The sequence below is a fragment of the Microcebus murinus genome, chromosome 21 (assembly GCF_040939455.1).
Source record: "Microcebus murinus isolate Inina chromosome 21, M.murinus_Inina_mat1.0, whole genome shotgun sequence".
Lineage (NCBI taxonomy): Eukaryota > Metazoa > Chordata > Mammalia > Primates > Cheirogaleidae > Microcebus > Microcebus murinus.
The window spans coordinates 13,389,260-13,407,877 of NC_134124.1; the positions used below are offsets into that span (position 1 = coordinate 13,389,260).

General features: G+C 40.9%; 1 protein-coding gene across 14 annotated transcripts in view; it reads right to left on the minus strand.

Annotated features, from left to right (window-relative positions):
* Positions 1-18,618, minus strand: part of PPP2R2B (protein phosphatase 2 regulatory subunit Bbeta) — a 400,010-nt gene that overhangs the window by 227,840 nt on the left and 153,552 nt on the right. For 4 of the 14 annotated variants that reach the window (XM_075996180.1, XM_075996182.1, XM_075996181.1 and 1 more), the window contains exon 2: positions 6,700-6,784. The exons of 9 other annotated variants lie outside the window; for them this stretch is intronic. In XM_075996180.1, the coding sequence (XP_075852295.1) occupies positions 6,700-6,736 (37 nt within the window). In that variant the 5' untranslated portion in view covers positions 6,737-6,784. Of the gene's footprint in view, positions 1-6,699; positions 6,785-18,618 lie in introns of those variants that run through there. One more of the 14 variants, XM_075996188.1, reaches the window with a different exon arrangement.

The window sequence follows — 18,618 nt, forward strand, 5'->3', positions numbered from 1 at the left end:
AAAACCAATCTCACACTTCTAGGAAGGAAAATAAGACCCGAGAACAGCTTTTGAAGGCTGAGGGTAAAGTACAAAGGGAAAGGTGCTAAAGTGACGCATCAGCTGGAAGCGGAACTGGGCTCTCTTCCACACTCTGCATTAACGATGCTAATCTATGTCTTGGGGCATGCGTGTGTGCGTGACACAGAGGAAGCCTGAAGAGGTCTATGTTACACTGCAGAGGAACACATCTTGAATCTCTCGCAAGGGTACGTGCTTTATACGGGGACTGCTTCGCATGGGCATAGATTATGCACATTTTGTGTCAGTTTCATATGCATAAATCACTTGTCTCTTCAAATCTATTCTAGACCTTTTCCAATCTATTCTTTGCACTGCAGCCAGAATGATATCTTTAGAAAAACAAACTTGGTCACTGCCCTCCCTTTTTCCCCACATTTAAACATTCTAACAGTTTCCCTTTACTCCTAGGATAAAAAGCAAACGGAGCTCATATACCTTTTCAAGGCTCTGTAAGAAGTGGCTTCTGTCTAATGTCCACCCTGGCCACCTTTCACTTCCCCTGACACCTTCTTGCTCTACTACTGCTATGACAGGGCCCTTGTACCTGCGGTTCCTCTGTCTAGGTCATCCTCCCTTGTCCCCTTCAACATAGCTAACTCCTATTATGGCTTCAGGATTTAGTCATTATTCTTACATCAGGAAGGCTTCCCTGTCTGGGTCCAGTAATCCTCTTATTATACACTCTCAGAGCATCACTAACAATTCCTTGAGAGTGCTTGTCACAGCTACAATTGTACATTTACCTTTATTATTCTTTAATACGTTCAACCAGGGGGGCCTTATCACTCCATGTTCCTGGCACTTGGTCCCGTGCCTGTCACATAAGAAGTGCCCAATAAATATCTATGAAATAAACGAATGAAAAATGACCACACCGCCCATCCATCCTATTGTCAAAACCTTCCTGAACACTAAAGTCCCCCTTTGGATTCTGAAGAACATGTCATTTCACATAAGAAATGTGATTGGTCACCCTAAGGATAAGTAGAAGAAATATCACAGCTAGGCTTTGGTAGTTTCCAAATAAACATGAGGTCCTTTATTATCATGTGGGCCAATAATGCATTCAAATGAATATTACAGGGAAGTGGACATATGGGGACATGAAAAAAACAATCCCATTCAGAAGAAATCAACTATGGCGCTGATCATCTACTAGTCCAACCCTTTAAGATCAGTTTGTTGTCAAGTCATTTTGCTTTATTTCACAATATTCTGAGTGCTACTATTGGTTTCCAAGCTCTAACCACTGGGCTCAGGTTTCATTCAACATTCAACAAATATCTACCCAGCGTGTTTATTACATTCTGGGCACTGTTTTAGAGCCTGTGATACAAACTAGGCAAGAGAGGCAATGTGTTTACCTTCAAGCAGTGGGCAAGGCCAACACACTAACAAGCAAATAAAATATTGCCAATTATTATTAGTGATAACAAGGGGAAAAAAGCATATGCTATGTAAGTGAGATCATTCTTATTGTTTATAATAGTTTTAAGTGAGTCAAATGCCTCACTTGGATAACCTGCATCATTATAGCACCAAGGTACCAAGTAGATCACAGTCTTTTTACTTGATGAAGGAATAAAAGATTTTATGTTTTAACATCATAGTTTCCCATAAGAATTTAAATTTATTTAAGAGAATGAATACATGAGTAGGTGAAGCACAAGGTATAGCTTTTCTAGGGAGTCACTATAATCCCTCAAAATTTCTTGACAGTTTTGATGCACCCCAAAAGATCAAAGTGCCTTGCTCTCTAGGATGCATATCTCAACAGAACACCTGTCTTCTGCCAAGAGATTTTTCACTTGGTTTTAGCGATAAGTAGAACAAAGAGTAGTTAGAGGCACGAAAACCTTAAGATACCTATGGAGAGGTTGTAAATTTTGCAAATTGAATCATGACTTTCTTGATAACAATTATAAACCTTGAGGATAGTGTTTGGAGCACAACTGATCCTTGATTACATGTATTAATAGACTATAAATCATGTATTAATGTATTAATTACATGTAATTAATTAATTACATGTTTTCTGACTGAATGGTGATGCTTTGAGAAAATAAGCCAGTTGAAGCATGAGACCAGAGTGGAGCTGGAAGAGAAAAATTAAAATTGAAGCGACTCGTTTATGAAGAGGAAAAGCCACAGAGAAAGGGCAACAAGAACAGTACCCTCCCTCTTCACCCTCTTTTGACTAAAGCTTCAGGCTTTAGAGAGAAGCCAGGAGAATCTCAGGAACTGACAGCACAGCCCCAAAGTGCCACAGCTCAAGACTAATGCTTCGGCCTCCTGTCTCCGGCGGAGAAGAACAATCTGCAGATTGATAAATTCCTCTGCTTACACTCCTGAACAAATAAACTAATTGTGTCTTTGTTTTTAGCCTCACCAATCATAGCTTGATTACAGGTCATTAGTGACCATTAATACACAAAACTGTTTGCATTTCACTAGTATATCTGAATTACAGTCTTGCCTTTCACAGGAGCTCAATCAAGCTTCCAGACGGAAAGCTGCCTTATCAGGCCTCAAGCGGGACTTAAACAAATTAACAATTAGCCTCTGGAATTGAACTATGATGCAGAAGAACTCATTATTTTGGTTCACTATTGTTCTGCCTACTGTAGAAACAGTCTCTCCCTGTGTAGTGGAGACATGCTCTTTGTGCCTAAAGATTGTGCAACTGCCTCTCTTCAAACACTCAATAATTCCCGATGCCTGCTAATGCGTTGGCCAGCAACAGAGACCTGGCTATGTGATACTACTACAGACGATCCCAAGTTCACAATGCAGTGGCTGATCAGAGTCCAGATAGGTGCAGGGAGCACATAGGGGATTATCAGAAATACATTAGTAGAAATGCCAGGAAAAGAGGAGTCTATTTGGCAAGAAAGTAGAGGCAGAGTAGAGAATATGTATACACGGGTCAACTGGGTAATCTAGAATTTTAAAAAGTGCTATTGGGGCTTTGGATTACCCACATTAGGAGGCAAGGTTCTCGAAAACAACTGGGTAATTGCCAAGTCTCCATTCCATCTAGTGTCGTGTAGTCACAGAGGGGCATGTGGCGATTAACAGAGATTAACGATCGCAGGAATGTTTGAGGACTTTCTAACACAGCAATTGCCATTTGGAAGCAAATCCATGGTTCATCTCATCTAATATTCTGTTGCTTAAAAAATGTTCTCCAGGGAATGCCACTTTTGACTACTAACATGTTGAGGCCATGGAATTCAAGGAGTTGCTAACAAGGCAAGTAAGGGCAGTCCATATATCATGCAACCATCTTTACTTTGTATTCTGGGCTAGCTACCAAATGCATGAGTCACACCTCAGTTTAACATCACAATGACAGTATAGAGTTCATCACAATGACAGTATAGAGTTCAATGCAGCTTAAAAGCTTTCAAATAATCTTTATATCCTGCTAATCTTTCGATCAGCTTTATGAAAAAGATTATAGTAATGGTGAAAAATGCAGGTTCTGAGTTAAACTTGTCTGTTTTCAAATCCTGGCTGTTCTGCTAATAGTTGAGTGATCTTGAGCAACTTATTTAACCTTTCTAAGTTTCAGTTTTCTCATCTCTAAAACAGATAATAAGGGTACCAACCTCATAAGGTGATTGCAAAACCCTAATAGGTAATTAATATATGTAAAATGCTTAGTACACTATGTGGCACAAAATAAGTGCTCGATAAATATTAACTGTTGTTGTTTATTTCTGTCCCTACCAGCAGTACCAGACTCCATCTCCCACAGAAATCTAAGGAAACTAAATATCTAAGACTTTCTTGAAGCCACCACCCAACTACTAAATCACTGATGTAGGACTAACTCGTTATCTTATGACCGTACCATTCTCCCTGCCTGGAACATTTTTCATTCTTCTTCCTTTCACCTGAATCCCTCCTCTTCATCCTCGGCTTAGCCATCTCCTCTTTCAGGAGCTCTCCTCTGAGCCTTTCTTGTGTGTTTTCACAGTGCCTGGTACTTCCCCATCGCAGAACTTCTCATCCTACATTATAACTGCCTGTTGTCCTGTGTCCTCCACCAGACCATGGGTTCATTGGCAGAACAGATCAGGACTGTGTGCCACAGCTGTGCATGCCCAGTGCCGAGTACAGCGCCAGACACATAGTGAGTGCTCAATAAATGCTTCGTAAGTGAAAGGATAGACGCCAGACTCTTTCTATACCAATCTGCTGCCGCACAGTAAACTGCTATTTCTCACTGGGGCATATTTTGGGAAATCAGAGATAGCCACATGTGGCTTCATGTCTAATATTATTATTAAATAATCTTAATGTCATGTCAAGAATTCTAAGCAATTTAATCATTGATACATAATATTTTATATATATATATACTGATGGGGATAAAAGTTGATATTTGGCTACATGCATAGAATGTATAATGATCAAGTCACAATATTTGGGGTGTCCTTCATCTTGAATATTTATCATTTCTATGTGTTGGGAACATTTCAAGTTCTCGCTTCTGTTTATAATGACATACACGTTGTTGCTAACTATGGATCATAGAACTCAGACCTTCTATCTAACTGCATGTTTGTGCCTCATGACCACCTCTTTTCTTCAAGGCAATCTTAACCAAATTCTAATGGATTCCACTTTTGAAGAAAGTAACTAGATTTGTGAAAACGACACCTTGAAGAGGCTCTTACATGCCACCCACGTGCACACACTCATCCCTTTCATATCTCACACTTATTCACTAAGCTATGTGCAATACTCTTTATATAGTTACCAAGCCTTAGAATAGGAGACCTCAAACTTTTTAAACAGGGGCCAATTGACTGACCCTCAGACAGTTGGAGTGTGCGCACTGTGGCCAGGGCCCAGTCAGCTGCTAAGCAGAACACGCAGCAGGGGCAAAAACACCCCGAGGGCTGGATAAATGTTCTGGGCGGCCTGCATGTGGCCCGCGGGCCGGGCCGTAGTTTGAGGGCGCCTGCATAATTTTGAAAACAGCACTGTCTTCATACTTTGAAAGGATTTCTCAGAAACATTTGGATTTGAAAGGGAACAGTGAAAAGCAGGTATTTGTCCTTGCTATTCTTCCTCGCAACACGCTCTTAAAATTCTGAACTCTTTCTCACTTGCAGTTTTTGCACTTTTGGAAATCTTGAGTCTGACATAACAACAGGTCAGAAAAATATGAGCAAACAACAAAATACTTCACTTCTTCCTCTCTCCCTCCCTCCTGAAGGAGGCCTAGGGGGCATAAGGGTCGGAAGCTCCTGGGAAATCCATTCAAAGTCTACCCCGGTTCCATCTCACTGAAGTTCAGATGAGGTAGCATCGTCAAGGGAAAACCAACTAAAGCTCAAACCCTCAGTCAATATTAGATTGGTATGCACTGAAAATGTTACTTGATGGGTAGGAATGGAAAAGGTACACTGAAATCACAATAGCTATAAACCTGTTACTAAAATAGGCCAGGCAGCAAAATATAAATTTTCTATAGCAAAGGAAGAGCTGAATACCACCTCGTATCAAAACACCCCAAGATATTATTTAAAAACAAACCCCGCTGTTATGTTTTAAAAAACATTAACAAATACCACCTGTATGGCAACTATATCAGTGTATATTGCTAAGATTGCATAGTTCCCTTGGGACACCAATGCCTTACACATCTTTATCCAGAGGCTGATGCAGAACATACACAACCATATATATGTACACACACACACACACACACACACACTTACTCTTTGTTTTATTCCCCTTTTGATCTTTGACTACCTTTTAAATTTTATTAGCCTTAAATGATAAATATTTATTTGGAACCATTTCTTTCCTCATTCCTTTTATTAAAGGGAGATCTCTTCGGAACATCTTCCTCTTTGATCTGTCTCCGAGTTCATATCTATCTGTTACAAATTGCACCTCAAGGGAGAAACTCTGATCATTCTTCTTCTTAAATTAAAATACAGTTCTTTTGTACTAAATCTTACTTTCTAGGACCCAAAAATATAGTCAACTATGGAGCTGTAAAGCTAAATAGCCTCAGCACACTCTGGTTCAAGAAATGAACAGAAAAAACTAGCAGGAGTCTCCACGCTACCTCATCCAAATCAAATGGAACTACTTAGGAGTTATAAAGGAAAGGGCTTTAGAATATTTGACACAGGTGAGAAGTTGTTTTTCCTACACAGCGATTTCTAGATCTACTTGTGCATTGGAAATTACCCATCTAGTGAGAATTTCTTTATTATATGCAAAGTAAGATGCTCATATTCTCTCTTTCTTTGCCTCCCAACTCAAAGCTCTTTTTCTTGGTTCGAGCAGTTAAGGTATCTGTCTTGTTCACTAGCCTATTAGACACACTCTCTAGCATCAATAAAGCAAGCTCTACACTTGTCTAGCCAACACTCCCTCCTGGTAATTTTATAATCAGTCATAATTCATCACCCCTGTGTACATTTGGTCAACATGTGTTCTTAGTTTTTCAAACAGTAAGTCAAACTATGCTTGATATGTACAATACCTCTTTTTTAAAAAAAATGTGGATTTCTTTGGGTTCCAAGAACAACTTTTAAGCAATTGGAACTAGTCAACGCTTCCATATTGCTATTTTATCTAGAATAGTAGGTAAAATAATACTAATACCTTTATTTCCATAGGTGCTTTCATCTGGATAATTCATGCTTCATTATTGTGCCACTATTCTCTCTCTTGGCTTCTCCCTTGGCTCCTGTGACAAACACGGGGTTCAGATCCAGACTCCAGGAGGTGGTGATGCTTCAACTTGCGGTAACATACAGCCGCGTGTACACACCGCCCTGATCCCCCCCGCAGCCTGCTTGGCCGAGGTTGAAGCTGGCTTGTCAAAATCCAGGCTAACAAGGTGACACAATCAACAGTACGAAACCTGTCCCTGTGCTTCGGCCCCTCCACCAGAAGCAGATGCCGTCTGCTTTTGGAGACCTGAGCAACGGTTCTCCAAGTGTTGCTCTCCGACCAGCAGCAACATTACCTGGGAAACTGAAAAATCAAACTCTCAGGCCCCCTCGCAGACCTATTATTATACCTGAAATTCTTAGGGGTGGAGCCTGGAGGTTTGTAGGCTTAACAAACACTTCAGATGATTCTAATCACAGCAAAGTTTGAAAACTGCTGTATGGCATTTGGGGAGTTAGGGGGAGGCTGCAGTGGTCAGGGGAGGTGTCTTCACATGGCTACAGAGGGGTCATGTGGGCAGGGTACGGAGTGTTTTGGGTAAGGCTTTATAGTGTAGGGCTAGGAGCAATGGGTGAAATCCAGAGACTGCTCTGGTGTAGAACAACTTTTATGCAGTTGGAACTATTCAGACACAGGGGCAGGGCATCATCTCACTGATTGGAAATGGCTCTTTTCTCCAGAAATGTTCATGACTTTATACTCTATGAGAAGCTATGAAGAAGGCAATAGAAGAAGAAATACTAAATAGAAAGATTACAAAATTTCCAACACAAGAAATTATTACTTAAAGGGGCTCAAATCACCACCAGCCAATACTGATACTGGATCCAAGATTAAGGTTGAAATTTTAACTCATCTACCCTCTGTCTTATAATTGAAACAACTGTCTTTCAATGCGATATTTTAAGATGTACAGATAATTGTACTAATATTAATGAAAATGCAGCCTAACATTATTCAGCAGTTACTATGTACTATGTACCTGGGGTTGTCCCGAGCATACTGCATGCACCGTCATATTTAATACAATAACCTTATGAGGTTAAGCACTGTTATTCTCATTTTCCAGTTATTAGTTATTAATATTATTAATTACTAATTAATATTATATAAGATAATATTGATTGATACTTAATATTATTAATATTAGTTATTAGTCCAGTAACTAGCCCAAGGACCAGCAAGTGGTGGAGCCAGGACACAAACCTAGGCATCTCCAGAGTCTGTGTTTTTAACCACTTAGGTATATTTTTTCATATCCTGAACCCTAGGCTTTGGAGGATAGAAAGTATATATAGTCTAGTGTAAATAACATTTTTGACCACTTAAGTCTTCTAGAAACACTAAAAACAACTGAACAACCATTTATCGAATGTTTAATCTATGTCAGGGACTGAACTGCCACTGTACAGCTATTGTCTCACTCACTCCTCCTAACAGCCATGGAAGACAGTTACTGTTAATGTCCCAATTTTACATATGGGCAACTACAGTTAGAGCATTTAAGTAATAAGTGCATCTTCTTATTAAAGATTTCACTGCTCACATAATTAAATGGAAATGAGACAAAAGATACACACGGTACATGAAAACACTCAGTAAATGTAGTTTCTATGCCCTTACATGATGTTTCCAGGGATAAGAATGGCATTAGTGAGATCAATCCATTGTCTTTCTTATCTATGTTCTTACTTGTTCCAAATGGAAGATATTTGTGGTTAGATATTTGGGTGCAGTATATAGTCATAAAATAGAAATAAGTAGACTGGCTTCTTCACATCTTTATAATCACCAAATCCTGGGTCTTTAAAGCCTGTACCAGGAACATGGCCCCAGAGGCCCTTCCATTTGGCAAGAGTAACAATAAATAATCTTAAAAATGAGACATATCCCATAGCCAAGCCCAACAAACAGAGGTCTAAGGGACACCAAGTTTTCCCACCCAGAGAATCTTGTGCTAAGGATGTTGGTGGTCAACATCTTACAAAGAAAGTCAGCAAGAATGAGCACTTTTTTCCAAGACTGTAGACTTTATCTAGTTGGGAGTTCAGTGAAAGGCGATTTGTCTAATATTCTAAAATAATGGGTGGAGCTCTGTTTTAGAAATCAGAATCTCTGGACTTCAGTCTTTACCATAAACTAGGTATGGAATCATAGGCAAGTTGATTAACTCCACTGGATTTCAGTTTCTCATGGAGGAAATGAAAATTAGTAAAACTCTTCATGTTTGTTAAAGAGCCATGAAAATACTTTGCAGAAATATAAAACCCCTTCACAAGTGTGAGATGACGTTGCTATTTTACATAACACCTTCCTTACCTAAAATTTGGCTGCTAAAAGTTATCGACCTGTTTAGCCACGTTGGTTTACTGATGGACTAGTTTAAAAGGTAAGAGGAAGAGGGATTCTTTGAAATGGAAAACTATCAGCAGTAACAAAGACATCTGTGGAACTATTTGCTCAGTTGCTTTGATGGTTAAAAGGGAGTAAGAGTGAGGAGTTAAGAAATTAGAAATGGCCTTACTTCCCTGTAAGCTTGGCAAACCTCCCAGATCAGTTCATGTGGGTATGAAATAGCCTGAGAAACTTCTCTGTGAAAGCAACAAGGAATATCACCAAACTACTGTGTCAACGAACAAGACATAAACACTTCTCAGTAGCTCAACGAGGGAGGCTCAACATATTTTGCCAAAGACACTTTTGGGTTCCTATTTCAAATTCCAAGGTGCCAAGTTATTCAGTCTAGCTTGTCTACACTGGAGAGTAGAATTTAGCCTACATGTAGATTAGAACAGCAGGGAAAGGAGGTAGTGTGAAGGACATTTATATGCAGGGAGAAAAGAGAAATTCCATCTGGAGTTCACCTTGGAGAGATGAAGAAAAGATGGTATTTAGTACTATTGACTCTTTTTCCATCTTATTGGAGGGACTCAACCAAGCAATGTAAAGCAAATAGACAAAAATCAAGGCAACAAGTTTTCTAGTGACTTTTACATTTATCTTGGATTTTGGTTTCCCCCCAAGGTATCTGACAGATTAGAATAGCTCTGTGATGTGACGCCACCATCGTGCTTGTCCTAGTATAGCTCTTTTCTTAAAATGTTTTGTAGATCAACACAAACAGGTAAAACAAAAGCAAAGATCATGCTATCCTAAGTGTACGTTTTCCTTGAGCCCGTATTTCGAAGAGCATATTCATTCTTTCAAGTCACCCGTTATGGGGCTAAAAATTTGATTGCTTGATTAATCACTCAAAATCTGGCTCTAGATCATCTTACCAAGTTTCCTTTTTCCCAGCATACCAAAAACAGAGGTCATGAAGGTTGCTTAGATCGTGAAACCAAGGAAGGAAGCCAAGCCTTTCAGACATATTTTCTAAAGCCAAGATCATCTCATGAGTGGACGGTGGCATTCTCCTGTCTGTGTTGCTCTGATAAAATGTACCGATGCCCTGTCACTGATGGCCTCGTTGTGACACACTGCACTTGACCAGCTGCCCCCCATGTGCAGACCTCTCTAGTAGGTCTGGTAGTCACTAATCCACTGATTAAACATTTTAAGACTGGCTTTGGCAAAACATGCCAGAAATTCCTTCAGGGTAATTAAAACCACCTTCTGTGTCAATAAACACAGACTGTGAGATCTTTCATGTGCAGAGGGGCTGGCTCTGATCCACTGGCTGTAGGACATTTTTTCTTAGATGGGTTTTCCATCATTGCAATTGATTTTCACTGACTCATCCAGACTCATGCCCAGCGCCATTATGAAAAGATTGGCTGAGGTCAGAGGTATTGTCTTACCTTTCTTGTTTCAGCCAAGACACAAGGACCAAAGGGGCTCTGCGCCTCAGGGGCAAGCTCATTGCCAAAGCCCTCTCACCCATACCTTCAGGGAAGAGACCTTGACAGGGATGCTTGCTACAGAATTTGACAGTCACTAGTGTCCGCTTACTGCTGTTCTTCCAGGGTTCAGGCTGATTTTCATTTGGAGAATTATTAATGCGTTTTTGAAGTAAAAGGAAGAACTCAAGTGAATATTTACCATATTGATATCCAGAGACTAGTTCTAGACACTCCATGAATTCTATTTCATGACCATGGCAACTCTATCATTTTTATTATATGAACAATATATATAATTATCTAAAACTGTCACACATTATAGAAAATATGACCATAAATAATGTAAACTACTTAAAATTTCATCAGCCTGAGCTAACCATCATTCATATTTTGGTCATCATCCTTTGCATGGAATACTTTATGAACACATATTGAATTTTATATCAGAAGAGTCATACTAAACATACCCTTTTTATCATAGATGTGGTTACCTTTAATTTTCTTTAAAATGCAATCTTTGGGGGGGGCTTGCATCTTTCCCCCTCATAGCAAAATTAATAAACTTTTATATATTTTTCTTATTGATTATACAAAAATAATATATTCTTATCCTATACCAACTCATATGACATGAATGAGGTTGCAGTTGCTCAGTAACTACCTACACAATGGTTATAGGGTAGAATGAAAGAACAAACACAAAAATGAACGTATAAAAGATTAAACTATAATCGTAGTTAGCTTGTGCAATTTCCAAGTGATTGCAAAAATCACATAGCACATCTTTTGACATCTCCCCTGTATCTTTAAATGTTAGTGGGAGTAGGGGATCCTGGCTTCAACATGTTCAGAGAGGTATCTACAAAGTTAAACTCCCAAGTAAAGAATATGGAACTGGCTGCTGTCCTAACTACAGAGATGTTATCGATCTACATTCACACTGAAGTCAAGTTCAAAAACCATTTACTGAGCACCTGCATGCCAAGAACTGCACTGCACTCTGTATGGTAAGCCAAAGAAGCAAAGATGTGGTCACTGCCTTCAGGAGTGTCTGTCTTATTGGGGAGACAATATATGGGCTGTGTCTTTCTGGCTGGCTGTCTGAACTAGAACCTCAGTTTCCACATTTGTGAAATGAGGATAAAACCTATACCTCGGCCGGGCGTGGTGGCTCACACCTGTAATCCTAGCACTCTGGGAGGCTAAGGCAGGCGGATTGCTCAAGGTCAGGAGTTCAAAACCAGCCTGAGCAAGAGCAAGACCCCATCTCTACTATAAATAGAAAGAAATTAATTGGCCAACTAATATATATAGAAAAAATTAGCCGGGCATGGTGGCGCATGCCTGTAGTCCCAGCTACTCGGGAGGCTGAGGCAGCAGAATTGCTTGAGCCCAGGAGTTTGAGCTGTGAGCTAGGCTGACGCCATGGCACTCACTCTAGCCTGGGCAACAAAAAGCAAGACTCTGTCTCAAAAAAAAAAAAAAAAACCAAAAAAACTATACCTCATAGGATTGTTGTGGTGATTAAAGAACTTGAGGAATTCAGGAGAAACTTCATGAGAAAATGTGGATTGGAGACAGGCCTTATAGGTTCCACAGAAGAGGAAACTGCACACACCGAGGCAAGGAAGCAGGACTGCCCTGGGTAGTGGGGACCCGGCACAAGCCAGCCATGATGGTTTGAAGATCAGTTAGGAGACACTTCGAAGATGAGAGGGACAGGCAGGAAACATAAAGGGTTATAAGCACAGGGGAAAACTGTGAATGGATGAATCTTCTTAAAGGGTCAAACAAAAATAAGAAAATTTCTTTTGCCTTTTCAGCATGTCTCCCTGTCTTGATCAGGGCCATCCATATGAGTGACTCAAAGGCGACCTGCTTGTCAAATAACTGGAAAAAGAAAAAAAAACAACAACAAAAAAAACACAAACCTGGCTTGTATAATGGGCTGAAATCCAAGCTTCTAAGACTTATAGGAAAAATTTTGATCAGAAAATTTCCATCTCGAATTGTGCTGAGGAAGCTCGGGGCCTGAGTAAGTGTGTTGGCAGCAGTAGCACAATGTGATAATCAGACGGCTTTTGCATTTTCCACTGTGGTGTGCAGAGTTCTTCAGGTCCTGCTGAGACCTTAGCAAGTGTTTTGACCTCTGACCCCAGAAGGGTTCAGAGAACCTACACAGAAACACACCTTGTTCACAAATGGAACTGTCCCTAAAACTTTCCCTTTACATCCTATGAAGTGACCAGAGAGTTCTGACTTCTAAAACATAGCATGTCAGTTTCACCCAGGCTAATCCTGCAGAACTGTGATGAATGAGAAACAGGAGTAGAAATTAGTCATTGCAGGAGATGCCAGCTGAAGGCACTGAACTGTCTTCATCTGTTCTGTTAGCTCACGGTTCTAGGGCAGCTCTTCTCCTCCCCTCGTCAGATCTTCTACTTTTAAACTGACACCATTGATGAATTCCAGGAAGCATGTCCCCAGGGATCTGTGCCAACCTAGTCAATATCCTCTCACACCATCCCACCTACCCTTGCCTCCAAGACAGAAGAAGAAGGAGAAGGGGATGAAAAGTAGATTTTAATATGATACCCCCAAATCACCACCAAACCTGGTGTTTCTAGAAGATGCTTTAATAGTTTCAGTCCCCGAGGAGGCTAAACCACAAATATTTATCTATTCAGCTGTCCATCCAACTATCTTTTAAGTTTTATGTACAGAACACAAAGGTCATATACACTCTGTATAATTTTTTAATACTTCGTACATTTTTAAAATTAAAAGAAAATACGTCACAGAGCTTAGTATTCTTACTTCAAAGACTTCAAGACACTTCAGAGGGGGAAAATGCCCCAAATACTCAATTGCAACTTCAAACTGACTCTCAACTGTAATCCCCAAAGACCGATAAAATGCAGACAGTAGATATACTTTGAAAATGGACTAAAAATCGCTTACTCACAATATAACCCCAGTGGTAATTTATACGATTTGTACTTTTCATTTATATCAAATAATGCCAATTTTTTGGAGAAAATTAGAGATGTCTGGTAGTCTCAAGTCAATGATAGTTATAGTCTAGTTTTCTCAGATTTGCCTGGGTTCAAATTGCATTCGACCACACAGAGCATTAACCAAAAAGGAAAAAAAAAAGTTAGCACAGCTTTCAAAAATGTCAAATCTGTACCCCATGAGAGGCTAGCTCATTAAACAACCATCCAGGTTGTCAGACTGGGTCAATCATTCTTTGTAGTTACCTACTCACAGGTTTGCAGAAAATTAACATTTCTGGGTCACCAGGTTCCATATACTCATCTACAAATGATGCCCTGGAACCACGAAAGCAATTTTATTTAACATAAGGTGGGCAATCGGATCCCAGGGAACGAGCTATTCACCCATGTGCTTACTGGCAAAGGCTGAGAATTAGGACTGCCACTCCTCTCAGAGAGGGTGAAAATACCTGGGGCTCTGGGAGGGACGAGGGCAATCAAATTAAAAATCAGTGGTTTTATCTGCATGAAATTTTCCCCATCTTCGCCCCATGTAAGTTCCCTGAGATAAATTTAAACACCCTGATAATCTGTACAATGTGAGGTGGAGGAAAAATATGGATAGAAGCAAGGTGAAAAAGGGCCACAGTGATTTACAAAAATATTCCTTGGTACAGCTGTTTTTGCAGGCAATTAATCCCTTTTGTCTAGAACAGGGGTCCTCAAACTTTTTAAACAGGGGGCCAGTTCACTGTCCCTCAGATCGTTGGAGAGTGCGCACTGTGGGCCAGGGAAGCAGGCTGCTAAGCAGGACAGGCAGCGGCGGCAAAAACACCAGGAGAGCCGGATAAATGTGCTAGGCGGGCGGCATGTGGCCCGAGGGCCGTAGTTTGAGGATGCCTGGTCTAGCAACTGAATTGTTCAGACCATGTAACCAAGTAATCCTGCCTTTAAAAACTTTCTCTAAGAATAACCAAAAACATGATTTAGAGTCATGCCATTATTTGTCACACAATTATTATGGCAAGTATTGGAAACAATCTAAACTGCCAGCATTAGGTAACTGGTAAAATTATTTTTCAACTATAGGATATTATTAAAAAATACTCACAGTATTGTGTTAGGAGCCAAAACAGACAAGCAAACCCTAAATATGATACCATTTTACATATAATTTCAGCATTCATCCATTCATTTCCATTCATATCTCTCTCTCTCTCTCTCTCTAACTAACACATACACACACAGACACACACACAGAGTCCAGAAGGAAATTCACGACATAAATATTTATTTTTTTATTTTTTTGAGACAGAGTCTCACTTTGTTGCCCAGGCTAGAGTGAGTGCCATGGCATCAGCCTAGCTCACAGCAACCTCAATCTCCTGGGCTCAAGCAATCCTGCTGCCTCAGCCTCCCGAGTAGCTGGGACTACAGGCATGCACCACCATGCCCGGCTAATTTTTTCTATATATATTTTTAGTTGGTCAATTAATTTCTTTCTATTTTTAGTAGAGACGGGGTCTCCCTCAGGCTGGTTTTGAACTCCTGACCTCGAGCAATCCGCCCGCCTTGGCCTCCCAGAGTGCTAGGATTACAGGCGTGAGCCACCGTGCCCGGCATAAAAAATATTTATAATAATATCAAATTCACCTTCTTTTTTTAGTCTTTTCTCTACAGTTCAAATTATCCTCAGTGAACATGTGTTTGTTCTCCCAGAGCTTCTTTTCTTTTCTACATGGCATTTGACAAGATTTATATTCATATTCATATGTGTGTGTTTATTTGATGTTCAGAGTACCAATAGAATGGAAACTCTGTGACAGCAGGGTCTATATCTGATTCTTGAAAATTATATTCTTCGCACAGTGTCTAATATATAATAAATATTTTTTTTTTTTTTTTTGAGACAGAGTCTCGCTTTGTTGCCCAGGCTAGAGTGAGTGCCGTGGCGTCAGCCTAGCTCACAGCAACCTCAAACTCCTGGGCTCCAGCGATCCTTCTGCCTCAGCCTCCCGAGTAGCTGGGACTACAGGCATGCGCCACCATGCCCGGCCAATTTTTTACATATATATATCAGTTGGCCAATTAATTTCTTTCTATTTATAGTAGAGACGGGGTCTCGCTCTTGCTCAGGCTGGTTTTGAACTCCTGACCTTGAGCAATCCGCCCGCCTCAGCCTCCCAAGAGCTAGGATTACAGGCGTGAGCCACCGCGCCCGGCCAATAAATATTTTTAAAATGACTATGGAGTGAGCAATGGGAAGGGGGCTGCTTAGAAGGGGTATGGCTATGTGTGGGATTTTAACGACCTGTGAAGCATGGTTACATCTCTAATCTCTAGGCTCATCTGCTCGAACAACATGCCACTTTCCTTGCTTACTTTTGCCTCCTAACATCACACAAGAGCCCACCTCCAATGAGGAAAGCCCTTGCCACTCCTCTCCACCTTCTAGCACCTACCAAGGTCCCCACTTCCCCACTGAACCATCCCTGGTCAGGTAAGCCTTCCTCTAGCACCTACTGCAGCCACCTAGATAACGACCACCACTGCATAAACTCCCACTGGGTTCCTCATACTGTTTTAGAATGGGGCTGAGGCTAACTATGGCCAAAGGGCCACCCCTTGATTATGTGAATAAAGTTTCCCCAGAACACAACCACGTGCATGTACTACAAGAGCTGAGGAGTTGGGACAGGAACTGTATGGTCCACATAGCCTAAAATATTTACTCTCTGGCCCTTTAAACAAAAAGTTGACCGACTCCTGTTCTAGAACATCTACGTACTTGTACAAAATGGAGATATTACCAAATTTTTATCCTGTTAGGTTATTCTTAGGGCAATATGAGATCCAAAGTACATGTCTTAGGGCTTTATACAAAATATTTTATTGTAATATACCTAAATTTGTTCTTAAGAATGTACATTTTTGTGTCGGACATACCTGCATCCAAGTTCTATGTCTGCTGATTGATACTGAATAGATTACACAAACTCTCTAGGTTTCCATTTCATCATCAGTAAAGTGGAAATAGATTTTCTCTTTCCCTCAATTTCCTCAGTAACTGTGTAACGAGGGCTATTTATCAGGCGCTATACTAGGAAGTGGATAAACAGTGGTGAATAAGACTTAAAAATCTCATCTAATTCGGCTTTGATTGTACATAATCTTGAGGGTTGTTATGAAGACTGAATCATAAATACATAAAAATATGCGCACACACATACGTACACACATTTCTGTCATATATATCATATCAGTATACCATACACACACATCTACATAATGTATAGTAAATCACATAGAGCACATACAGGGTACTTAATCCCATTCCTACTACAGGACAAGCACTCAGTATATGTAGCAGCTCTTCTTCCTCATAATTACAGCAAAACCTCTTTTAACAGACCTCTACGTAGCTGATTCACTGGATAAAAAGGTGTCTTCCATTTCCTCTGTAAAATGGGCCTATCGCATGCTTTATAAATACAGCTAAGGTAGCAGCTAATCTCTGGGACGTAGCCACTCATCTGGTGGAGTCTCATGTTCACTGAGAGCCAGTTGTGTTTGTTCCCAAATCCCTTGATACCGGCTATACTTGTTATTTAACTAAATATCACGGAAGGTGATAGAAAGGATGGTGTGAAAAGAAAGAGAATGATTGTTTCATATGAAAACTAAGTTGAATGCTTTCGAAAGACTTGACAAAAAATTGGCAAATTCAAGGTAGGAGCAATAAAAATTGGGGAACGATCATAAAAAATCTAGGATTCTGAAGTCAGATTGCTTCTGCGGTATCCATGCTCTCATTCCACGTCAAGGAAACTAAAGGTGGGCACCGTCTTTGTCATTTTGGGTGTGGTTTGTGCAAGAAGTATATCAGAACCCACAATCTACAGATTCAAACTCAAAGATAAGGCCTTGATTCTTCATTAGGCCTTTTTTTTAAAAAAAAAAATGATTTCTTGCCTTAACTTTTTGAATTTATCATCAACCTCTGGTCCCAAATGCATGGAGTAAGAGAGGGATTCTTTTGTATTTATTTAATTCTCACAAATAAGCAATGCCATGGTGCCTCACCCGCTGCCGTATTTTTGTAGGTAAGAAAACCCCCAGCAAGATGCAGTGACCTGCCCAGGGCCACAGAGCTGGCGTTGCCAGAGGGGGTCTAGAGCCAGGTGGGCTCTGATTCCACCAGCTCAGCCACCTCATGACGACGGAGAGGTACACAGGGCACAGTCTCAGCAAACCTAGTGCTGATGTGATTGATCACATTTTGAGAAGGACAGAGCGTCTCCTGCCCAAATAGACGGACAGATATTTGAGAACAAGAGCGTATCCTTCACCCCACGCCCCAGCACAACCTGCAAAAAGCACTTGGCAATACATAGTTTTTGTTCTGAGCTGAATTTTCTTTCTTACTCTGTAAGGGTGAGAGAAATTGGGGCCTCCCTGGTTTCTGGAAGAACTAGGTTCCCTTGGGGTTTCTAACCCGCGCCATGTGGTGTGGAATGGCAGGGGGGTGTTCTATTGTGCCTGTCACCTCGCATCTCGGAGAGCCCAGCCTCGCTGATTGGCACGTGCTCTTCCCGTCAGTGCGGCAAGATGAGCAGCGCCCGGTTCCCCAGATGGTTATTTGTTCCACCAGCCACCTTTGCTGCAGCCCCAGGACCGTGCCCAGCATTCATGCTGCAAGGCAGCTCCTGCCAGCAACTTTGCCAAATGGCTCCTCTCAAAGTCATGGCTGCCCAGACAGACTGGCTCCTCCATCTGCAGCAGCTTTTGGCAAAGAGAAGTTTCCTTTCCTGGCTCCGCCTCTTGGCTGCACCAGAGCCTTCTTGCCAGAAGGATGATCTGACCCATCAGTAAGTACAGCCAGACCGGGAATATCTGGGCCCCGTTTAGAGCCTTTGCCGTGTTGCCCCAGTCTCACCCTGCACGCGGCAGCAGAAGCTACCAAAGAGACCTAGACGATCGCAAACACAGACACGACGCATCATCGAAAC